The following is a 25,858-nucleotide window of genomic DNA, read 5'->3' as shown; positions in this document are numbered from 1 at the left end:
AGTTTGGCCAGAAGGGGATGATCTGCTGACCAGGTGGGGAAGGTGGACCTGGAATCTCAGAGCTGGGTGAGGCAGCCTTGGGAAGCATGGAAGAGTACAGGACCAAGTCCTCAGAAATAAGAACGGGATCCAACGTGAAGAGTCCCTGAGGGGCAGTCAGAGGAGCCAGTGGGGCTGAGACCCAAGCAGGAGCGAGACCCTGTGGCGAGAGAGACTTCCTGTGGGGCCTGGTGCCGAGCCTGAGGGAGCTATAAGGAGCGGTTCAGGTGTCTTGAATAAAGGCTGCCTCTCTGGGTTCTCCATGAAACACCAGGAGAGTCAGTGCCTAAAGCACGCATGCTAGATATGTGTCCCCGTCTGCCACTCAGGGGTACAGTCATTTACTGAGGATCCTGGCAAATTAATCACACCCATGAGCAACGGAAGGCATAGGAATAGATAAAATACTTTTATAGCACTCCATCTCACCAAACACATATAACGTGGTGTTGTCACCCCACACACATACACTTTTCATGGAGATGATGATGTAATAGAGTTAAAGAAAAGCTTAGAAAAGGAAAAAGTGCAATGGTTCTGCAACCAACCAAATGGGTATTTTGTTTTTATAGGTTTCCTTATCATTATTGTATATATGTAAATAATTGAAGGCATTTTGTATTCTACTTATAAACATTTTTCTGTGTTTCCACATAGCCTCTGTCATTGTCATCGTAATGGTTACAGGATAGAACATCCTGAAGAAGCCCCATGATTTACTAGATAATGTGGGGGTGGGTGGCAATATTTAGGTTCTTCTCAAGTTTTTTATTTTGTTGCCCCCATTATAATGCTCTTATTCCAGCTGTGTGCATATGTTTTTTGATTCTCTTGAATTGTTCCCAGAAGTAGAATTACTGCAGCAAAGGTTATGGGCTTCTTTACAGCCCTTTTTATATATTACCATATTGCTTTGCAAAAGGGTTGTACTCGTGCCACCGTGCACAGGATCGTATCAGCTAAATTGCAACTCTGACAACATTGAGTTTTTTCCCCACTTTTGCAAATTTTGTAGACATAAAATGATACATCAAAGTTGCTCTGAGTGTCATTTCTTTTATTACTAGAAGAGATAGAATATTTTCCATATGTTTTAATTTTCTTGATATGCATCATTTATTCATATCCTTTGCCTACTTCTTGAGGCCTGTTTTTTTTTTTTCTCTACATTTCAATGAGATCTTAACCCTTTTGTCATAGTGATACAAAGTCTGTCTGTAGTCTATTGAATGTTGGTGTTTCCATTGTGCTGAAGTTCAGTAATTTTGGCACAATCATATCTTTTATTTCCTCCGAGCATATCTGTTTCTTCAAAGCATGGATAAGTATTAAGTCTGTAAAGGAGGTAGATTATTTATTCTATCACATGCTAGTTGTTCCAGAATTTAATTTTAAAATGAAATATTTAACTCTATTATCCATACAGAATCTCTTTCTATGTGTCCTGTGAATCTTACTGAATGCTTTTCTGATTTGCTACTCACATATCACAGAGATATGTGCTTAATAATCCTGCCCTACTCCTATTGTGCTGAAAATCTGCTTTATCATGTGCTACATTTTCATATAGTCACATCTGTTTATGAACTATCTATATTGTGCTATCTTCTTCTTTTTGACCCAGTACCAGAGTGAATTAATTAATTTTGCTTTGTGACATTTACTAAAATATGGGTCCTTTTTGGGATATAAGTTCCTTACTGTTTATATTTCAAGATTAATTTTATAGCAGTTTTGTTGAATTCCAAAATATCCTATTGGAATTTTAATGAAAATTACATTAAACCTATAAGTTAAATTTAGGAGACTCCACATGTACAAATATTGGTATTCTCATTCTGTAACAAAACACACCTTTCCATTTCATCAAATCAAATTTTATTTTATGCAATAAAGTTTTGTGTTTTCATTTTGAAGATTTCACTCATCTAATTTCTAAAAATTTAATATTTTGTAGCAATCATTAGTAGAATCTTTCATTATGTTTTCTAACTGAATACACTGAGTTACTTGTTTTTGTTTATTTCTACTGTTAGATACTGTTTTTACTCATAGGGCATTGTTGTAATTTAGTTGTCACTTGTATCAAAAGAAATGCAAACCTTCCGAGCAATATAAAGAGCCTCCAGTCTGTTCAGGAAATGTTGTTCTGTGACCTTCTAGAAAGACACCTTTCTTTGATAGCCTGAAAGAGTGGAACAGAAGTGAGGTGTGCAAAGAAGAGAAAATTAAAGCACACACATCCACGTCTAGAAAATGATTTCATATCCCACAAGACCTCCCAGAAGCATGGCCCCTGAAGCTTGGTAGACTGTATTAGGTTCAGCCAGGAGCCTTCCTGGGACTTTGAAATATTTCTTAGATCCTGGGACCCACAAAGTGGACTTTAGGGTCCCAGATCATAAAAGAAGACGGCTTAGAGATCGAACAGTCTTGAAACATTTTTGTGTGGATAGATAGAAGCACAGTCCCCTCCCCTCTAGTTGCTATATCTGGTTTATCTTACTAGGAGGCTGTGTCCTCTGGGAACTACCAAAAGAAATGTCAGTGATGAAAATTAATCTTGAAATTATAGGCGAGATGATTGAATTAATGATCTAGTGGAAAAGTTTTCCTCTGGACATGGCCTCAGAACCTTTTACCAGCTTTTCTCTGACCCACCCCCATCCCATGAGATGGAATTAAATATTCTTCTTCTGCCAATGGTAACAGCCAAGGTCACTCGTAACAGGAATGGGAATATTATCCTGATAAAGTCTCACAGTCTCGAAGTCCAGACCCTCCTTAGGAACAGATCTTCTATGTAGCATATCACATCTTTCCTGGAATGTTATTCTAGAATTAATATCAAATAATGAAAAGAGTAGACTCAAGTTCAAATCCACATTCACTGCTTATAAACCAACGATGGGAATTTTTCTTAAATTCTCTATGCCTCTTTTTTTCCTATCTGTGAAGTAGAAACAAAAGGACCACCTCCTCCAGTTATTTATTAATTCACTCAGGAAATACTTAATGTGTACCTCCTATGATGTGCCAGGCACTGATAAAAATGATGTTGATAAGGCAGAGGACACAACATACTCATGGAGCTTATAATTTAGGGAGAGAGAAGGTAGATACATACCAAAAACAATAAATGCAATGAGAGATGATAAAAAATGTGATAGAGTAAGGGTGATTGTTCTTTTAGAAGGCTTTTCTAACGAGAGAGCTGAGCCCAGAACTGCGTAAAGGGTAGAAATTAACCATGAGAAATTGGAGGAGAAACATTCCAGGCAGAGGGAAGCACACGTGCAAAGGCCCTGTGGCAGGAGCATGCTTATCTAAAAACTAGAGGAAAGCCAGGATGGCTGGAGCAGAGGGAGTGATGGGAAGCATGCTGCCGGTGGGTGAAGTTACAGAGTGTGAGGGAACCAGGAATTGGGAGGTTACAACCAGCAGGCCAAATCCAGCCTGCAGCCCATTTGTGTACAATCCTCTAAGAATGGTTTTTAAATTTTGATAAGGACGTTTAAAATTTAAAAAAAAGAGAGGACTATGTGACAGTGATCACATATGACCTACAAAGCCTAAAATATTTGCTATTTGGCCTTTCACGGAGGAAATTTGCCAACTCCTGATGCAGGGCCTTAGGGGCCACAGTGAAGCTTTATACTTGTGCTCTAAGTGTGATAAGAAGCCCCAGGGGGTCAGGGGGGAGGTTGAGCAAGAAAGTCATGTGATGTGACCTGCAGTTTTTAAAGGATGGCTGTGGCTGCCGGGGTGGCTCAGACTGTGAAAGGAGAGGGCAGAGCCGGAGCAGTTAGGAGGCACTGGCAACTCGGGTGGGGAACCTGCGGCCTTCTGATTTCAAGATTGTTCTTTTTTAAGCACCAAAGGAGGCAAGAAAGGCTTCATCTTTCTCTGCTTCATCCGTCTTAATTAAAGGATTTGTTCTGTAAAATTTGGACTGAGTCAAAAGACTGCACTTAAGGCCCTAGAAGGCCCCATGTGGTGCCACCCACAGCAGGGTGGCCAGATGGGCAGCAGCAGGGCGCTGCGGAGGGAGGTGGGAGAATATTGTGAAGGCGGCACTGAAAGGTGCTTTGGACCGACTGGGGGTGTAAGGGGAAGAAAGGAGTGAGGGATGACTGACTCCAAGATGTCGGGTGTGCTCACCCCTCCCACCGTTTCATGGAAACGAAAGGAGAGAAGGATCTTTTCTGCCGCTAGGGCTTCATTCACCCCTCCGTTCCTTCCAGCATTTTGCAGTCAGGGTTCCCTTCCAAAGTTCAGCTTTGATTGTGACACACTCCTTTCAAAACCCTACTCCAGTGTCCCCTGGCCGTGGAACAGAGTCCACTCGCTGGGTCAGTCAGTCTTAGCCCTCCGTGATCTGACCGCCCCTCGCTTGCATCCTACCGTGTTTCCAACCGTTCTGTTCGCCCACCCAGTGCCGGCCAGCAGCTGGGCTGTGAGTCCCCATGTGCGCTTTGTTCTCCCCCTTCCGGGCCTTCAACCCGGTGTGTTCCTCTTTCTCACTGTGCAGTCATTTCAACAGTCCTACCAGCATGCTGTGGTCCACCTTTTCAATAAAGTTCTTCTGTGACAGCTGCTGTACCCTCTTAGTCTATGCCGACACTCTGTCTTATGGGCATGCCATTTCCATTTGTAGCATGATTTTTATTCACAAACCTTCCCTACCAAACTACAGAAAGACAGTATAGCTGTAGTTGAGTGCCCTTGTCATCATTAAATACTGGCTCTGAATTTGGAACCTGTGTGATTTTGAGCAAGTTAATCACTTTAAGCCTCAGTTTGTACAACCGTAAAATGGGGCAGTCTGTGCAACTGTAAAATGGGGTTGATTGCTATAGTCACTTTGCAGTGCTAAGAAGATAACATGATTCATGTGTAACACTTGGCACAGCTCTGTGCCTGCCATATGGTCAGAGCTCATTAAGTCCCAGCTATATCAGTTCATCTCCGTGAGGCAGCTGAGGAGTTACCTTCCTATCCTACTCTTACTGGCACTTTGTACATGGGTTTTGCAAAGAGTCATCAAATGAGCATACTATAAAAAGTACAGCCAAATGATCTCAGGCTCTTGCATTAACCCTGAGTTCAAATCCCATCACCGCCACCTCCACATCAGCTGTGAGCCATAAGGTGATACACTTACCTTCTTTGAGCATCATATTCCTTGCGTACAAAACAAGGGACATCATTCCTACCTTGAAGAGTCGCTGGGAATGAACTATGGTGGTGCATAAAGCACTTGATGCGTGCTGTGCGCCCAAGGGTGGCGATCACCATGACGCTAATTATCAAAGTTTCTGCAGGAAAAGCTGCTCTGTCTTCTAGACTGAGACTTGATCTCTTGAAGCAGTGGTTCTCAAACCACAGGCCCTGCACCGGCAGCTCGGTGTCACCAGGGACCTGTTAGAAAGGCAGATTCTCAGGCCACACAACAGGCCAACTGAAGCAGACAGTGTGGAGTGGAGTCTGGGCGATTCTGATGTACACCCGCCTCTAAGAAGCACGGCCTCAGAGAAGGGAAGATTGGGGAAGTGAAGGCTCTGGGGTTTTACACAGTGACTTCCCATTTGGGGTAAAGTACCCTGGTGGGGGGGTACTTTAGTCGCTCTGCTTTTCTGTTGGCACATCAGTAAGGGACATGAGCGTCCACAGATGTTTTCAGTAGTGCCAGAGAAGAGGAGCACAAGCTGCTCCATGCCACTTTTTGGGGTCAGCCACTTTTGACTCCGCTACTTACCATTACAGAGTTGATAGGAACAAAGAACTGGAGGAAGGTGTGACCCATGGTTAACAGTAGGAGATACGATTTAGTCAGCAGTTCATTGTGAGACATAGGACCAGTTTGAGAGCATACGCCCACAATGTAAGCCATTGGGAACCATCAGTCAACTTGTAATAACATAAGTGGATAGGGCCAATTTTGGTTAGATTGACAAGATGTGAAAATTATTTAGTATGTCTAATTTTAATGTAAGCTGTTGACACATTTGTAAATACAGAAACTAAAGTTAGTGCAAATTATTTCAAGAAATTTGGAAATGCTGTGAAGAGCATTGTGATTCCTGTGTAGTATCAAAGCGTGGAGAACACTTAAATATCTCTATAGCTGTGGGAAAAAAGCACAGTCGAGTTTATATTTAGTTACCGGCTATTTTTGAACATGATACCACTTTTATCTTTTTTCTTTTCTTTAGGCTTGTTGTAGGACATGAAAAACCATCTCTTTGACAGAGTGATTCTGTTAATCCAAACAGAGTTGAAATGATATTACTCAAGGCCTTAACCTCCACACCACCTGACCCCCCCCTTCCTCCACATCGCTCACCACTGGGGTTGGAGGTGGACACGGGAGACGGGCAGAACCCCAAGCCAGCCTTTGGTCTGCTGGTCTGTAGCTCTGAATAAAACAGGCTGTCTAGAAGGAAAATGCTAGAATTTCTCTTCATAATTAATTTTTGTCTCAAGCTTTGGATTCTCTTTTTATGTGTGTTTGGGGAGGGGAGGGCCTAGGCTCAGGTTTTTTCTCCTGAAAGGAGGGATGTGATCAAAAAATGTTGACTGTCTCTGAGAACAGGTTAGCATGATGAAGGGAGACTTAGGTAAGAGGTTGGAAATGTTGATGCCAGAAAATTCTAGAATGTTCTGTAGATTTGAGTTGTCCATGCTACCTGCTCACCTCTGACTAGAATAAATTATAGTGCTATCTTATATCATGTCCTCTTCAGTTCAGTGTAGTAATATGGGAATCAGATGAAGGGAAGAAATAAGAAAAGACACCAGCAGCTTCATGTTGGGCCTTGTCTTCCTCTCAGGCCTCCCTCTCCCGCTGTTGGGGAAGCCCCTGGGCAAATAGCCAGAGAGCTGCCTGGGGAGGCAGAAAAGGTGCTAGATGGTCTTTTGACCGAAGGATCTATTTCTGCGTAACTGGGTGCCCTTTTAAAGCCCTGGATTTCAGAGCTCGCCCTCCTTGGTGAGATCTGTGTAGAAAGGACCTGGTTGAGGCAGTGGGCAGAAGGCCCATGTGCCTTGGAGGGAGAGACTGCAGGGCACAAAGCGTGACCATGTGTCTGCCCGCTGCATTGCCTTTCTGTCGCTAGGCTGTAGCTACATCACATTTGTTTCTCTCTCCCTGAACGCTTCTGAGAAGTTTCAAAGGAAGGTAAGCGGTACCTGCCTCATTTTCATGCTTGCCTGGTAGAGCAGCTCTGGGTTTCTGCTGATCCTGGGCAGGACCCTTTCTGAGAAGAGGTTTGGCCCCACACACCCTCTCCCAAGGATGCTGCATGGCTGTGATCACGAGTCTCCTTCCGCCCGCAGGCCGGCCACTTGCTTCTAGAATAAATTCTTTGGGAGCTTTGCGATGGGTCTTTCCCTGGCAGTCTGTCTCCCAGAATTCTCGTGCTGCTTTGCTCACAGAGAAGCCAGAGCTGGCGGATGCTGACATCTTTCGTTCTCAACCCACAGGCAGCACAAGGGGGTGGCCACAGGACCCTGCTGTATGGACATGCGATTCTCCTGAGGCACTCCTTCAGCGGAATGGTAAGCACGTCTGAGGTCCCTGTTCGCCATTCAAGGAGGAGGCGAAAATGAAAGGGTAGGGGCCGGGGGAGTACAGGAAACCAGCAATTCCAAGGAAACAGCAGGAGCAAGTGGAATGTAACTAATTATAGCACATTATCGTCTTAGCATTTCCTTCACATCACCTACCTCAATCTGCAATTATATATTTGTGTTTGCTTAATGTCTGACACCCTGTCTCCAACTTCATGAGGAAGAGAACCATGTCTTTTTTATTTTATTTCACCAAACCTAACCTGGTCAGGTACGATGCTTTGACATACTAGATTCTCAATAAATATTTGTTGGTCTCTTTAGTATATAAGGAGAACCAGGATAGAAGGAAAATGAATAAAATGGGATGTTTGTGACTTTTCTCCTCTTTTACTTACCGAAAAGAAATTGAATGATACTCATTGCCTTCAGTTCTGGAAGGATTTGGAGGCATTGTGTTAATCTAGAGGCAGGAGGAAGATAGGGGCAAGATACTCACAGAAAGTGGATCCGCTATTACTAATCAGGGATCTAGACCCAGAATTAATCAGAATGGTGATAACCCAGTGTAACTTGAAAAAATTTGCATGTTTTAAATAAATATAATTTTTAAACTACAGGTAAGACCTTTTGCAGTAAGTATTAGGAATAATATTATGATCTCAATGAAAACTAATATATGCCAACTCCAATAATGTTAACTCTCAGTTCCTAATCTGTCAGTGTAAGGAAGATTGGTTGTCTTTCTCTAGTCCTAGTGGAAAACTGATACATTAACTCAAGACTTTATTTTCATACATTTACACCTGCAGCAGGATGCAAAGTTCATCGCAAAGCTTGAACTATTGAGTTGGCAGCAGGAGCAACAGCTGCCTCTTAAATAATTTATTTATTGCAGTATTTTTTTTTTACCTGAGCACTGGTAAGAAGCTGAGCTTTTCAGCCTGAATGTTCATCTGTTGGAGTCCTTCGTGGCAAAGATAGAGGACAAACAATGACCAAATGCAAGTGTATCTGAGTAGGAGATGGGGACATTTTTAAGAGTGGGGAAACTTTGTACCCTGACAATCTCTGGAGTTGAGAGGTAGTAGTTTCAGAATCTTGTGTTTATCCATAGGATAAATAAAACCCTAAAACTTCTCTTTACCTACCTAAATAGAATAAACAGAACCTCAGTACTTTGAAACTCAGGCTAACATCTTGGTAGAAATATGAAGGTTTGTATTACATTATGCATAGTTAAGTTTACCCTTCCTTAAAAAAAAAAATCCCACTCACAGTTAACATAAACTCTATACTGGCTAGTTCCTTATAAGAATAACTCTGAAAATAAAGCCTATGAGATATGACTTTGTATAATGCAATGATTTTCCATCTTCCTCTAGCAGAAAACTAGAAGTACAGCTCCGAAGGCACATCCCAAGGGCTCACCTGCCTCCCAGTCTAATTCTAAGATGTGAGGCTGTGCCCATCAGTGAAGGAGACAGGGGACAGGCTGTGGGGTTCTTTAATAAGTTATTTTAAAAATTGTTCTTAAGTACCGGCACATGTGTCTTTATAATCAGAAAAAAACCCATAAACATCATTTGAGAAGTTTTAAAGCTCATAAAAAAATTCAAAACTGGAAAATAAATAGAAGTGATGGAATCATCCAAGTCCTCTCCCACCCCTCTTCTAAAGTTAACTTCTGTTATTTTGGTGTAATTCCTTTTAGTCTGGTTGCTAAGCATTTACATTTTTGTGTACATGTTAACTGTATAAAATGTACTATTTTATATATTTCTTTTTAGTTCAATGTAATATAAACAATGTTCCATGCTATTATACAATCTTGATCAATGCTCTTAATAATATAACATTCCATAAAATAGAGATACCAAAGCTTATCTAGCCTTTCCATTATTGCTGGTCATTTATGTTCCATTTATATTGTTCCCAATTTAAAAGTTCCTCAGAGTATCTTTGAACTAAGGCAACTTTAATATTTCAAATTCATTTCTAAAACATATAATTCTATAGTTAAATCACTGGATCATCAGAAAGAATATCTTTGAGGTTTTAAATGTATTATAAAAGTATTTTCTTAAAGCATCGTACCAATTAACTTTGTAATGAGTAAGATAAATGAGCCCTTTTCAGAGCAGCTCATTGTTGAAATTAACTGGAAGCTAACTAGTGGCGAGATACCAAGAGCCAGTGGAAGAGTGTAACTTCACTAGCATCTGTTCTTCTTTTGCAGTATCTAACATGTTTGACTACATCAAGATCCCAGACGGATAAACTTGCCTTTGATGTAGGTCTACGGGAACATGCCACAGGTAATCAGCATTCCCAGATCTCCTGCTCAGTGGGGTCTAGGGCTAAGGGCTTTTGAGAAGGACCCTGAATGTGTTACTTTTTTGGGAGGAGAATAATGAACTAAAGAAAGAATCTGTGATGGAAACACTGAAACTAAGAATGAAGGAGAACATAATGCTTTAACCACAGCCTGCCAGAATCTCAAAGAAAAATTATTTTTTAGCATTTGGTACTGAAAGTAAGTAGACAAGTCATTCCTGATAAACAATGATACTAAATAACTGCTAAAAAAAATAAAGATAGCATAATAAGGGCTTAAGAAATGAAATACGGTGTCTAGATCAAAGGAGTAGTCTCATTTTATTCTGCAGTGAACAAGCTATTTCTAAAGTAGTGTTTCCTAAACATTAGTCAATGACATCCAACATCATGATTTTGCCATTCCAGTGTATCCCCTTTAATATCATTTACTTCGTTTTTCTTTAAATTTACTTACTTTTGTACTTAGAATTTTACAGACAGAACATATATCATTGCTAAAAGTAGGTAACTGGTATTGCTTTCCATGGAAGTAGATATAATGAAAAAAAAAAAAAACCCATGCTGTTAAATAACTGAGATGTTGACAAACATTAGAAAAGTGTTAATGATATACTAGTTCCAAACTTAAAATTTTTCTCGGATAGAATCAGAAGGCTTAAAATGGTAGTAAAAAGAAAATAAAGTTTTTACTGTATAGTTCAATGTCATTGAATTGCCTTCTACCACCTATGGAATACATCATATCTTTTGGGAACCACTAGATTTTTGTTTTATGTTTTTGAGTGCCTTCAAAAATACAGTCAAGAGATGGGTCCCGAAGAAGGTGCTGACCAGGATGACCATTTATGGAAACCATAAGTGAAGAACAGAGGACTAAGATAGCTATCTACAGAGTTACAGTATCAAAGAAGGTGCAGACCTCCTGTGGGTTATGCCAAAGACCAATAGAAGTAGGGGTAGAAGTTGAAAGGAGGCACCTTTCACTTCAAAGGAAAAAACCACTTGGTAACATCTGCAATTAACCAGCAGGGGAACAGCTGGCCCTGAGATAAAGGATCCTCCCTATGGCTAGAAATACTCATGGACAAACTGACCATCAGTCAAGGGCATTACATGTGGAATTTGTGCTCCATTTAGAGGTTGGGCTCAGTATCAATCAGGATTCTTCGTCACAACAGAAATTGATTCAGGTTAACTTGAACAGAATAAGAATTTGTTGAAAAGATATTGAGTAGAACTTTCACTAAAGTTGGAGCCCCAACCTTGGAACTTGGGCAGGAAAAAAAAAAATAGGGAAGAGAAAACCTCCTAAGGCACACTGTAGAAAGAGTCTAATTAACATTAGTCTATAATACCATGACATTTTGCCTTTAATAGGGAGAGGATTCCAATGTTGAGTAGCCAAAAAAGGACAAAAGTTTATTTTTTATTTTAAAATTGGCTCAATTTCAAAAAGGAAGGATCCAAATTGTCTGATTTTCTAGATGATCTAGGAAAAAAATCAAGTCCAAACTATGTGCACCTGCTGTCTCTGCATCTTGCACATGGTGTCCTAAGCGTGCCTGGGGGAGAACTTTTTCTCTCTTCTCCTCTTCTTATTTTCATGCTAAGCAAAAGAATGGGGTGACATCTGCCCATTATGGGTCTTTTTTCCTAAGGTAAGGTTATATTTGAATTTGATTAGAGGTTTCTTTGTTTTCAGCTTAAGTGTTATCCTTAAAATATAATTTCCTCTAAGGTATTACCAACCTTTGCTGAAAATTACAAAATGAGTGAAGTGTGCCACACTCTGAATGTAAGTTGGCCTCTAAATATAAACCAGCTGTCAGTCTTGGAGCATGTCATCAGAAAAGTCATATATGGTGATTCTATTTATATCAGTAAAATCACTTTATACTTTTTGAGAGCTGGGAAGAAATTGAGAAATACCACTTTCTAGTCAAGTGTTCAGGGAATTTATTTAATTATCGGGGTCTCCAATAAAAATAAAGGGAAATAACAGCAGAGAATATTATTACCCTTTCCAGTACTTTTTTCTAAATTCCTAAAAGCAGATTTGGTGTGAATTCTGCTGACAGACCAGGCAAACACATGAGCCAACCCAAGTTCAAGTTGACTGATCAGAAGTTGACTGTCCTGAAAACCTAGAGCCTAAAATAATGTACTGTTATTTCACCTCCCTCACCCCAAGCATTTCTTACTCTCCTTGAAGAAGGCTAGTTGTGAGGGAGAAGGAGAATGCACATCCAGCTCAGATAAGGTTCAGTATTACCCAGGGTACGTCTCCTCACTTCCGAATGAGATTCATGTGGACTGCAACAGAAAATATCGTCCTGTTTCCTGTCTGGATAATTCTGTGAATGTACTTTTGGCTCAGAAACCTCTTCAGAGTTGTAAACAATAAACTGCTCAGTAGCTGAGATGAATCTGTAGGAGAATATCAGGAGAAAGTTTCTTGAACACTTCTGAAATTTTTTCCCCCAATGCACTCAAAAATAAATTCTTAGACTTAACAGAGAATTGATGATCCTTTTACCCTTGATTTGGATGACTCAATTTATTCCATTCTCCTCTTAAAGTTTTGTTTTGTTTTTAGGATTTCGACATAGCTTTGGAATTTGGACTTAGGAGGAAAGAAGTATTTAAAGCACCTACACTTAAAGCCCTGTTGTGTCTTAGGGCCATGGACTGGTCCATCCCATTGACTCAGGGAGAGGCTCTATCCCTGGGCTGCAGAGCACAGGAGACAGGAGGAAACCAAAATAATCTTCTTGTGTGTGCCTCTTCAGCACCCCCTGCAGCCCAGACACCCTCCAGTGGTCCACAGAGTACATAAAAGACACATCATTTTCCCCTTCAAATGTAGAGGTCAACCTCTTTTGTCACGTAATTTAAAATTTAATCAAAGTAATACCCATACATAGTTTAAAGAGAAAAATAGTGCTCCTAAGCTTATTAAAAACATCAGTCTTCTGCCCTCCCTGCTCTGGATTCCTCCCTCTCTGAGGCATCTACTTTTAGCTCTTTTAGTATCGCTTACCACTTGTCTATGGATAATATGCATATTTGCTATTTTGTTATTTTTTCCAGATTAGGTATTATCTACGAATGTCCTGATAAAAAATTAGTACCTGTGCTCCACTATTCCCTGTCTTCTCATCCCACTCAATATGTTTACGTCTACTTTTATTTAACTGCCAAATCAATATTAACTACTTATATTGCTATAACTGTAACTTTTATTTGCAAATGAGCTTCATATTATACTCTGACCAGGTAATTTATTGTATCACTTTAGAGTTTTCCAGTAGTTAATAATTGTCTCATTTGTTTGCTTAATTTTCTGTGATTCAATCGTTCTTCCACACTGTCCTATAGAACTGAAAATCTCCCCTGATTTGATTCAGTCACATTATCTGTTTTTTGACTTTATCTTCTTGGAAACATCCACCATCGTGCAGGGGGTTCCCTTTGCCTCTCTCCTAGGTTTCATGCTTCTTGGATCTCCTTTTGTTGTTGTTTTGTTTCTGGTTTTTGGTTTTTTTAGCCTTCTTGGTTTACCACCTCACTTTGGTGGAACACAGTTATCCAGTAGCTTTTGCGGAAATGATGCATGAGAGGCAAAATCTTTTCTGAAAGTTTCCTGATTCTAGTTTCACAAGTAATTCATAGTTTAGTGTAATTCTACATCGGAAATATTTTTTTTCTCGGTTTACTGAAGGCTTTCTTCTAGCTTACAATGTGGCTGTTGAGAAGTCTACATTCTAATTCCAGCTCCTTTGTGTGTGACCTGTTTTTATATTTTGAAAGCTACTAAGAGCACCTCTTTTGCCCTGTCTGAAATTCTGCAGTGACATGTCTTGACGTGGATCCTTTTCTGTCCTGAAGACTCCCAGGAATGGACCTTAGTGTAGGTCTTTGTTCTCCATCGTGCTAGGGAGTCTGTAGGTCCGTTCACTCTGGAAATGCTCATTTTTCAGCTTTGGGAAAGTTTTAATATTACGTCTTTGTGAATTTCCTCCCTTTTTTCTCTCTAGTCTTGCTTTCTGGAATTCCTCTAGATTGGTTTTCTAATTCTCTTTTCACTCCTATTTCTAATCGGTTTTTCTTCATTCTTCTGGAAGATTTTTTTCAGCTTCATCCTATAACCCTTATATTTCTTTCCCTTTTTTTCAGGATCAAGGAGTATTTTTCTTTTTCTCAAGGAATCCTTCACGGGTACTTTTATAGCTGTTTCATGATTGTTAACTTTTTCTTGTCTCTGAGATTATTAATTATAAGATTTTTTTAAAGTTTTTCTTTTGTCCTTTATAAGCTTTTTCTCCAAGTCTCTTTTTTTCCCTTTTTGTTTTGTTCCTATTGCTCGTGTCAGAGACTCTCCTCAGAGTCAGGTGATCCCTGGTCTTCATTTGAGTTAAGATAAAGGCAGGAAAAGCTGACGAGCTGTGGCTCATCGTGGCTCATTGTTTGCTAGGCCTCACTGTTAGGTAATCTGGCAAAGATCTGGGCACTTCACTATTGACCCTGAAACATACTTTCTTTTTTCTTGGATAGTTTGGCTTCCCTAAAAAGTAATCCTCAAATTTGGGGAGGAATCATGGTTCAGCATTTTCAGGTAGCATTCTAGAAGCAGAGGGAAAGGAGCATGGGGTTTACTAATCAGGATATAAACCTTTAATTATTCACCCGTGCTCCTATGTTCAAACCATCTTCTGCCTTCACAAGTAGCCGTTACCTCCAATTTCAGAGACTTTCTGGGGAGAATCTATAGCAGGAATGGGCTTTTTTATTAGTGGTTTCTTCTCCATTTTCTTAGTCGAAGACTTGGGTTTTAACTTTTTCTTGGCTAAAAGTATCCATCTGCTGTCCTTTTCCCAAAATATCAATTTCTCTTCTTTGCTACCAATTTTTCACCTGTTGTCTGAATCCTTGCAATATTTAAGCCTTTTAAAAAAATCCCTTTACTGATATTTTGGTGTAATTTCATGGGGGGGGGGGGCAAATGTGTAGTAGACCAATGAAGTCAGTTCTTAAAAATCTGGAAGAGACTATAAAGAAAACATTTTTGTATAGCATTAAAAATACCCAAAGCCTTCCAAAGCTTCTGGCCTCCAATACTCTTTCCCAAGCCCTGTCTTTCTGTCACCAGGGAAAATGAAAATGATGGAGTCAAGGGCAGATGTGGGGCTATCTGGAATGGTTATAAGATAAATAGAAATTGAGGTCTAGAATATGCCTGTATGTACATGTGTGTGCATGTGTGTGCGAGAGGGGTTGTCATCAGGAGGAAGGAGGACAAGGGACAGGACCAGGGACATTGGCTTCTGTGAAGCAATGACTAAGTTGAGGAACCTTTGTGTAGGAGAAGCCTGCTGGTGGACTATACATCCTGCTTCCAAACAGAGGTCTGAGGGAGAGAAAGTTCGAATTGGCGATGATCTCATCCTTGTCAGTGTGTCCTCTGAAAGATACCTTGTAAGTACCTCCTATCACTGGAGTCCTTCATTTTCACAGTTTTTTCCTTTAGGAATAGATGGCCAAGGAGAACTGAGCTACAACAGGCTGGGTAGAATAAGTTGCTTTCACACAGTATACAGTTGACCCTTGGACAACGTTGGGGGTTAGGGGTGCCAACCCCTTACACAGTCAAAAATCCACATGTAACTTTTAACTCCCCCAAAACTCAACTACTAACAGCCTACTGTTGAAAGGCTGCTGTCCCACCCTACTGATAATATAAACAGTCTATTAACACATATTTAGTATGCTAATGTATTATATACTGCATTATTATAATAATGCTAGAGAAAATAAAACATTATTAAGAAAATCAGAGGGAAGAGAAAATAATCACATATTTACTATTTACGAAGTGGAAGTGGATCATTATTAAGGTCTTCCTTCATCCTTGTCATCTTCATGTTAAGTAGGTTGAGGAGGAGGAGGAAGGGAGGTTGGTCTTGCTGTCTCAGGGGTGGCAGAGGCAGAAGAAAATCCACGTAAGTGGACCTGCACAGTTCATAGCCTTGCTGTTAAAGGGTCAGCTGTATTTGAGAGGTGATTAAGTTCTCTCCCCTGCCACATGATCACAGTGCCTAGGATTTAACAGTTAGTTATCCTTTATTATAGTCCTGTGTCCAGAAAACCGTGCCAAAGTGCCCCAAGTGCTATTTGCACATTAGCTCCTATTCTGAATTTATCACATTGTTTAGCTCTTGTCCAGTGAAGAACAAGCCAGAAAGAGTGGAATACAGGAAAATAAGCTTATTCTGGAGAAAGAAAGAGAATTTGAAATGTTTCGGCATGTGGAGTGTTGCAGAGGTTCAAAGATGCAGGTGAGATTCTGCAGCTGTGGATGGGTAATAGCCAAGTACCACCAACATCAAGCCCTTGGCTGGGGACAGGGATGCCTGTAGACCAGAGAAATGTCAGAGGAGTTTCTCACAGAACCAACCCTGTGGGCAGAGTTTACTTTGCCTAGGCCAAATGCCGGGTAATTTTTCCCATTCGTGAGTTCACTTATCCTACAAAGAATAGACGTTTTATGACTTGGTATTGAATCAGTCCAGCTGAGGGGATGAAGTCTATGTTTGTCTTCCATTGCTGTAGCTGAGTACTTCCTCGTCCCAGAATAAAGTGTCCCACTTTGAAGCTGCTTCTAGACCTGGTAGAGAAATCTCCCACAGGCTATGTAGAAAGGGCTAGATGACAGTAAGGCTGTTTAATTTAATCCTTGAAATTCTAGGTGAGCTGCTTCTGTGAGGACTGGACTGGTGATTTAAAGGATGTCTCATTTCTGTTTCTGCTGCAGCATCTCTCAATATCAAACGGTAACATACAAGTGGATGCCTCCTTTATGCAAACACTCTGGAATGTACATCCTACGTGCTCAGGAAGTAGCATCGAAGAAGGTGTGCTTTTTTACATGCATTCAGCCCTGGGCCTGCCAGTTTCTCTTGTGGTGTATATATTGACATTTTCTGCTACTTCTCAGCTTCTACCTGAATGTCTAGTACGTAGGTAGCATGATTTCAGCTCAGTTGAATTTATTTCTCTGAATTCAGTGCAAATTATTTTCTTTCCTGACTTCTGGTTACAGGAGCATGCCTGACATAATTTTTTAACCCTTTGGAGTCCACTACATTATTATTTTAACACTGCATGCATTCAGGACTTGGATACACAACTTCCCTTGCTCACTGAGTTTTCATTTTTATTTATGGTTACTAGTTGTACATATACAGATCTCAGCAACTTTAGTTTTAGAAGTGATTATTTGCCAAGAAGGTGGCATTGTTTATACTTCTCCCCATGCATCTCTCCACATGGGGTAAGGGCTTCCTCAATAATAAAAGTATATTTGGACATTTGTTTTTACTTATATTTATGGAATGCCATTTAAAAATAAGTAAAATTTTATCAGTATTTTATTTTTCCTTTGGAAATAAGATCGTCAAACTTTGACGAACATATTTTATTTCTTAGAACCAAACAAAGTCAATGCATCTTTCAAGTTATATAATAAACATACTGGCCTTACCTCACCCGTAAGCAGTACCACAGCTGAGCAGAATAATCAAATGTCAATGACCTATGGGTTATTGCATTACCTTTATAGCAGGATCAGAATTTTTAAAATTACTCATATCACAGACATCAGCCCTCTTTAAGTCTAGTAGTTTCGAACTGGAATGCCCTTCTGTGCTTTTATGTTTGTAAAGAGAGGGAAAACTGAGAGCTGTCAGGGTGATACCCCAGTTTCAGAAGGCATCAGGTTGAACTGAATAATCAGAAAAGGACAAATTCTTAACTCTTTTTGGTAGCAAGTGGAAGGCTTTGAAAGGCAGGACGTGTTTAGCCCTCTCCTTTATGCCAAAATCGCCCCCCTCCCAAGTCTACTGTCAGTCATTCCCTTTCTATCAGGAATCAAGAAACTCTGGGTTTCAATCTTTCCCAAGAATGTTTTGACTCAATCTTTTCCATGTTAAATTTTTCATTTTCACTATAGAAATAAAATGATTTTCCAGGCCCAGAGAGTTTGTGGAGATTAATTAAGGAGTGTTGGCAAATCATGTCAAAAAGGTCCTCATAAAAGTGTTGAGTGCCCTTGTTGTAATACAGCCTGGATAGCTCATCACAGAGTCATCTGCTCTGTAGAAAATGCCCTTTCAGCATTCATTGGTGAGAAACCCACTTCAGCGCTTAAGGACATAAGTGATCTCCATCACGGTCTTTCTTTCCTTACTGTGGCCCCAATATATTTCAATTAAGAAAAGTTGCAGTGCACCAGCACTTGGCAGTTCTCTCTGTGGGAGGAGGATATTGATTGAAGGAGCCTGAGAGCTGTAAAGGGGGGACTCTGGATGGGGCTGCCTCACAATTGTGGGCTGATAGTTTAATCAAGAGCTTGGTCATGGAGGGTTTTAATTTTCTAAATAAATTGGCTGTTAAGAATTCTCCTGCAGTATATTATGAATAATTTTAATTCAAAAAGGATATGATTTGAAATATTAGTATAATAAGGTACAGGAAAATTGGAAAAAGACTTCTGAATATTTCAGAGAAATTTAAGAAAACCTTGCCTAGGTGAAAAAAACGAACTAAGGAATATCAGACTGTCATTGTGCAAGATGTGCTGATAACACCCATTTCTCCTCTGGTGTGACTTCTCATTCTTACTGTTTTAATCTAGCACCCAAAATAGTTCAAGACAGCCCCTAAAGTGATTGAATTATGTGATTTTTTTTTAAAAAAAAAAATCTGATACAGACATCGAGTATATTAGGTTCAAATGTCTCCTGAGAACAGACTAGCCTGGAGAATTTTTTAATTCAAAGGAATAACAAATCCCATTTGTTTGTGCAAGGTAAAGTTCAGACTGGAGCCCCTCTCTTGCTGCTATGTTCTTTGAATTAAGGCTCAGATTTATTTGAAGACTAATGGGTCATCATATCCTTGAAGTTTATTGTTTTCTTCCCATCTCTGAACTCCATGACTGTTGTGAAAGCTAAGTGCTTGTTGATAAAAGCATCTACACTGTTCACTCAGGGCTGCTGGAGAATAATTCTGCTTTCTCCTTTGTGTAGTAGGAGTAGCATCCAGATTTGATCTGTGTTTGTTAAATGCATTGAAAAGCTGGCTTCTCCTTAGACAGTTCTTAACAACAGTTTGCTACCCCAAGCCCGGCACCTTTCTTTCCCATGACTGCAATTTGATCTGGATTTTGCCACAAAGCATACACAATGAGATCGTAGAAACTTATCCAGGAATTTGGTATTGGATATATTTACATCCTAGGCAATTGGAAAATCCCTATGTTCCTAACAGTAGTAACATTACAATTTTCCTTTTGGTTTTTAATATCAATGTACACACCTTTTTGATGTTGGACTTGCTTATCTCTGAAATCCGATTTAATTCTCAACATTAGAATTATTTTTGACTTTTTTGCCTTTCTGCCTGAGGCCTGAATTCATGGAATCCCTAGTTTACCAAATGCATCTCTCTCAGTGTTTTCTGTAACTGTCTCAAGCCTGCATGGATTTGCCCCTTTTTAAACATGCTGTTCTCTTTAGTAAACTTGCCATCAATTCATGGTAGAATGTATTACAATTCTCATACAGGATACCTACTTGGTGGGCATGTAGTACGTCTCTTCCACGGTCATGATGAGTGTTTGACGATACCATCTACAGACCAGAATGATTCCCAGCACAGGTAAGTCAATAGCTTCATCCTTCTCCTAGCTGTCTCCAGTCTCAGGTGACTCACACTAAAGAGTCTGCATTTATATTTGGCCACATATGAATTCCGTACATGTTGGTCAATTGATAAACCTTCCCCCAGATGCGGGTTCCAGTTTGTAAAACAAGAATGGCAATACAGTGGAGCTTGCTCACTGGAGAGCTATGGACATGTGCTTCTGCTCGGGGCAGCTGTTCTGTAGTGCTTCCTGATTGCTTCATTTGCTTTGGTTGCTCCAGAATCTAAGAAGTTTCTGGTAGCATTAATCGTAGATGGAAACATCCACTTTGTTGATGGAAATCGGGCTAATGATTCTAGCGAGTCTGTGTCTTACACAAATCATTCACCAGGCTCTTCAAAGGCAGATCATCTCTATTCTTCTCATTTTGTGTACTAAGTAAATATGGTGGAGTTTGTTGATTTGGTTTTGCTTATTACCAAATAGCGTTGGAGAAACCAAATCAATATCCAACGAAAGCTGGATTTAGCAGGAGGTGGTACCAAGGGCAGCACCAGGAGGGTGCTGCTCAGGGTGACACTTTCTTTGGTCCTGTAGTTGACCCTTGATGAATGCTTTTCAAAAATTCAAAACCATGAGATGGAAGATATTAATCCAAGTCTTAAATTCATACCACAGAGTCCTTTAGTAGTCGATCATCAAAGGAACAGAGCATAAAAAGCTTGGCCCTATAACTATAGAAAGCTGATATTAAAAAAATCCAACCTCAGGTCCAAATTAGACTGAATTTGGGACAGCAGTGAGTCTGATCTGCTGGTAATGCTTCCCTTTCCTTTTGTGTGGTGACTACAGGAACCTCGTCCACTGCATTTATTTTGCTTCATTAGAAATATGGGCTCACAAGTCTTCCCAACTTAGAGATTGTGTAGATCAGCCTCCTGCCAAAGGCCACTCACTGGCTGACTTCAGATAGGAGCCTGGAAGCCAGAGCTTCTCACTCTCCATCAGGGCTCGTTCCTTATCTGATGTACTAAAAGACTCCCAGGAGCAATGTGCTTGAATGTATTATTACATGCCTTAGAAATCTTCCATTGGCAATAGGTATTTCTTACAGTTTGGGTTTCTTCCTACTTCCCTCATCCTCTAAATACCCCTTCATGGGAACCAGATGTGACCCTAAACAATGTCTAGGACACATAAAGCACAGACCTATGTCAGGTTCCCTGGTTCATGCATTCACTGCCTCCCTGGGACTGATCCAGTGGTTGACAGTTGTCTCTGAGTAGAAAAGTTAGGTTGACCTGATTTCCTTTAGAATTAAGGACTCCCTACCCTATCATGTGAGCCTATTCAGTTGCAGTTTTATTTTTCTTTCTTTTTATACAGTGAAACTGCATTAGTCCATGTATTGTCTCTTTTATATCTTATTCTGCATCAAGGGGAAGGTTTGCAGGTGGATAAAGAACTGAAGTGTTGTGAGTCTTATAGGGTTATCTACATCTAAGAATGGAATACACCAGAACTTCACTAGTGTATTTTTCCCATTCCTGTTCCATTTTTAAGGGTAGGAATTTGGAAAAAGTGAAGTGTTCACCATGTGCAGCTCCCCAACAAGCCTGTCATTAAAATTAGAGCCAAATAAGAAATAGCCAGGGCAGAAACTATGCTACTTGGAGAGGCTTGTCATTTAGTGGCTATTCCTATCAAGTTCTTCAGCAAAATCCTGCCTAAAATTAAAGGCTGGGCAAGTGTGTAGAGGCGGGTGGTGGGGAGAGTGAGGTAGATGGAGAGAAGTTCCCAAAACGGGCACACTGAAACAGACATGCACGCCGTCACTTAAATGAGAGTGGAGGTGGCCTTCCCTCAACTGACCAATCCATAGGTGCTAATTCGTGTTTTGGAAAAAAATTCACTGATAAAAATCAGAAGGTGTATCCCTTTCCTTTGTAAGGGAGCGTGAAGGGGTTGAGACTGGGGCAAGTGGGCAGCTATTCAGCACACAGGAACCTGAATTTCTGTATCAACTGGTTTCTCACTCAAAGCAGGATGCCTTGGTGTTATTTGATGTCTAGGTGAGGTGAGTGAGAAGCCTCCATCACTGTCTTCTGTTGTCAGGTAAATCCTTAGAATTGGCCAGATTGTCCAAGAACACCAAAATCTGTGGGAGGAATAGAAAATAAAGATCATGCTAAGAGATCCCAGAGGCCACTAAGCATGGAAGTGTTCCATTGCATTGGCCCTGACTCTCCAGAGGAAGTCATTTTAATTCCCTCTAAAGCCTGGGAGCAGCCAGGCCAGGCAGCGAGGCTGACTGTTCCAGAGTGGAAACCCGAGATCAACAGTCTAACATTCTGAGCTCTGATCCTTGCCTCTGGCTTGTCAGACGCCCTGGGATAAGTTACTCAACCTATTGAAGCTAAGGCTAAGCTGTCAGCCAAGCTTTCAAAAGGGACTCAGCTTGCCACCCACTCCTCTCCTTGGAATTGTTTTAGAGAAGGAGAACAAGTTGTTTCAACCTCAGTTACCTTGTGAAATTAATTGGAGCAGGCCGCCCAAATGTTCCAGGTGGGAAGAACAAACCGTCAGGAATCCTTCAGGTGTCAGAGGTAGAGAGTCCTCTAGTGCCAGCTCCAGTGCTGGTTCTCCTGTGACCTCAGGTGAGCCACTTCCCTGTCTCCACCTGAGTGATCCTTCCAGCCCTTGCTGAAGGGGGAGAAGCATCAGTGATAATCTCAGCAAATCTTCTCGAGTGGTTAGGTTGTCAGTGCAGTACCCGGTAGAGAGACACCTGAGCTGTCAGAACTTTAAAGTATGTAGGATTTTTCCCCAATATTTATTATCTCCTGATAACATGTACATTTGAAAAAGGTTTAGAAATGTCCTCTATAATCCCACCTTCCAGAAGTAACCACTGTTAATGTTTCATAATATTTCTGTGCCATTAGTGTGTTTTTCTATGCGTGTTTATATTTGAACAAGATTTGGATAATTCTACAATATTATAGTAGTTTGTACATCCCTGAACATCACTTGGCACATTGATTACTTTAAAAAAAAAAAAAAAACCATTAACTTCTCACAACCATTTTATGATGTACCTACCCTTAGTAGACCCATTTTACAGATGAGGAAGCTGAGGCACAGGGAGTTGAGGTGCTTGTCCATGGTCACACAGCTAACAGATTCAAACTCAGGTCTGTCTGGCTTCCAAGCTCATATTTTGAACCAACTTGTAATTATAATTAAGTACATATGCACACTTCTTCTTCCCCTCTATAGAGTACCTACTGTCTTCAAAATCTAGATCAACATACTTCTGGGGCTTGAGTGTTTCAATTGTGAGATATACAAATCCTCTATGGTTGGAGGTAATATTTTAAATTAGTGTGAATATAAATGCAGTTAAATGATCGATCTTGATTTATGGTCACAAGATTCTCAAAGTGGCCAGATTCAATATACCAGGTAATCTGAGGATCGCTGTCCTTAGGACATTTCCTAAACTACGATGGTTTGTTTAATTCTATGTAACTTGTGATCTAGGGTAGCTTGATCCCCATTGTAAAAAACAAAGATTTTGCTAATTACTAGAAAAAACATGAGACAAATCCAAACTGAGGGACATTTCACAAAATATCTGACCAGTACTCCTTAAAACTGTTAAAATGAAAAACAAGGAAAGACGGGGAGACTGTAACAGATGAGAGGAAACAGAGGAGACATGACGGCTAACTGCAATGTGGTATCTTCGATTGGATCCTGGAGCAGGAAAAACACTTCAGTGAAAAATTCAGATGAAATCCAAATAAAGTCTTGAAATTAGCTAGTAATGACATACCAGTGTTGGCTTCTCAGTTTTGACAAACGCACCATGGTAATGTAAGATGATAACATGAGGGGAAACTGAGCGAGACTATACACGAGCTTTCTGGACTATCTTTGTAACTTTTTTATAAACTTAAAATTTTTCCAAAACAAAAATTTTATCTGAAAACACATTAAAACTGGTTTTGAACTCAGAAAAGGAGGCAATGGTACAGTAATAAAATCACAAACACTGCAATAACTGAACATAAAGCTTTGTTTTAAGTATTCTAGAACAATGAAAATGAATTAACACCATATTGAATTTGTATTTTAAAAGTACAGTTTTTAAAAACATACTGCTATGTCAAGGAGCTTGCCCTGAAAGAATCGTAGCCTTCTGTGTCATGGTGTGTAACTGGGCTCTTTTGACTCTGGATACAGAAACAGAGATGTTCTTGTCCCTGCCTTTTCATCATGCACCTGAGACCCATGAGTGTCTACGATAGGGGTATGGTGAGCCGCTCCCTGCCCTTCAGCAGCTTTTGTCCCGCCTGAGAGAGTGCGACTAGAAAACCCTACCTCTCTTTGACTCTTGCTTTGCATCCCGCTGACTTGGAGAGGGCTTAGACAAGCAGCAGGGGCTGAGCAGCCTCTGCAGGGAGCTGTTCCTCACCCGGTGCTGATCCGTGTCATGCACGTAGGAGCTGATCTCCAACTCTGCTCACAGGAGAATATTCTATGAAGCTGGGGGAGCTGGGACAAGAGCCAGGTCTCTGTGGAGAGTGGAACCCCTTCGGATAAGGTAATGGAGGGTCTGGGGGTGCTCTTTGCAAAATTACTTTTTTTTTTATCCCCAGTAAAGTCCAGCCTCTTAAACATTTCATTTGTTCCCCATCACCTGGCAAACTCTCAAAAGGCTTTGGTCCAAAGTTCTTTGTTTTTAAAGAATAATGCACACACATAGACACACACACACAGGATTTCTAAGATTGCTGTTTTGACTCTGAGGCTAGTCAGCTCTGCTGCCCTTGCAGCGGCTGAGTTATAAGAGGCAAGCTTAGACATGGCCGCAGAGAGCCATCAAAGTTCTCCTCCCATTCATTTTCTTAAACAGATTCTCTGGAACCTGGATAAGTCTTCTCTCTCCTCTCAGTAGCTTTGTTGGTGCCAGTAGAGTTAGCTTTATGTAACAGAGACAGGTAGTTGTGATGACATGGGGTAAAGAAGACTAAAGCTTCACTGGAAATGTGGCTGTGAAGAAAACAATACATACCAGGACTTCCTAGAGGCAATATTGTACCTGGGTGGAAGGTACAATACCTGGGAAGCAGGTGACTTTCCAGCCAGAAGCTTGAGTAACCACATGTGGTTGCTAAACTTCAAACCACTGAGGGGGGACCTTTATTTGGCTGAGTGGGTTTGCGAGTTAAGGCTAGAGCTACACTGCTGGGGATGACAAGAGGAGGGTTAAGTGTCAACCTCTGGCTTGCTTTTTCTACCTTTCCCTCCAGCTTTCTGCTTAGTCTCATGAGGGGTGTATGCCCCAAGGGGGTCCTCAGGATAATCCACTGGAAAACAGAAGAAAGCATTAGAATTTCTCTCACATCACACACACACATGCATTCACATTTTTTACTGAGACACTGGAGACTGCAGTTTTAAAAAATATTGGTTTCAAGGAAAACAGTTATTAACTGTCTTGTGGCATTTGCACTCTCTTTCCAGCCTATTGAAAATCTAACAGTAATATACTATTCTCAGGATATTAAGCCTGGCCTTCTTGCTTAATGGGCTTTTTAAAAAGTCAAAATAGGTATGTGGTATGTGTATATAGTTCTAGTTATGGTTTGTTCATTTCTCCAGAGACCTACACATGAAGAATTTAAGCCTTTTATCAATGTAATTTGGATTCATTGGTGCTCCAGAAAGTTTGATAAAGTGGGAAGTGATTTTAAAATTTGACACATTTTATTCTAACTTAAAAGATCAACTTTGAGTTACAGACTATTCAGTGAATAATTTCTCCCCTAACACTTACCATAACTTTTGTTGAATGCTAATCTTTTGATGAAGGGCCGTGGAAAGGGCAGGATTCAACATGGGATCATCCTTGTCTCAGTCTACTCATCCTGCTTTGCTTTTCTTCTGTAGAATTTATTTTCTTCTGACATAACTCAGTATTTACTTATTAAACTTGTTTGTTGTCTGTCTCTCTAGCAAGTGTAAGCTACACAGGTATTTTTACTATTTCTCAAAGATAGCGCTCTGTGGTAGTAAAATATTTGAGTTGAGATGGCACATTTGGAAAGACTTTGCTTTCCCAGAAACAAGATTTCATTAGAAGACAAACTTCCCATCCGTTTTGTGGAGCTAAGGAAAAATTGGAACTTTGGGACT

At 40.4% G+C, this 25,858-nt stretch overlaps 1 protein-coding gene across 1 annotated transcript in view; it reads left to right on the top strand.

Annotated features, from left to right (window-relative positions):
- The window catches only part of RYR3 (ryanodine receptor 3), a 338,847-nt gene that overhangs the window by 50,634 nt on the left and 262,355 nt on the right, over nt 1-25,858 (top strand). The window contains exons 4-9 of the mRNA XM_045543649.1: nt 7,525-7,599; nt 9,851-9,929; nt 15,314-15,426; nt 16,763-16,862; nt 19,575-19,668; nt 24,189-24,263. Coding sequence (XP_045399605.1) covers nt 7,525-7,599; nt 9,851-9,929; nt 15,314-15,426; nt 16,763-16,862; nt 19,575-19,668; nt 24,189-24,263 — 536 coding nt within the window. The remainder of the gene's footprint in view (nt 1-7,524; nt 7,600-9,850; nt 9,930-15,313; nt 15,427-16,762; nt 16,863-19,574; nt 19,669-24,188; nt 24,264-25,858) is intronic.

The sequence above is a fragment of the Lemur catta genome, chromosome 1 (genome assembly GCF_020740605.2).
Source record: "Lemur catta isolate mLemCat1 chromosome 1, mLemCat1.pri, whole genome shotgun sequence".
Taxonomy (NCBI): Eukaryota; Metazoa; Chordata; class Mammalia; order Primates; family Lemuridae; genus Lemur; species Lemur catta.
The sequence above is the reverse complement of the archived record's forward strand: the minus strand, read 5'-3'. Positions and strand labels throughout refer to the sequence as shown.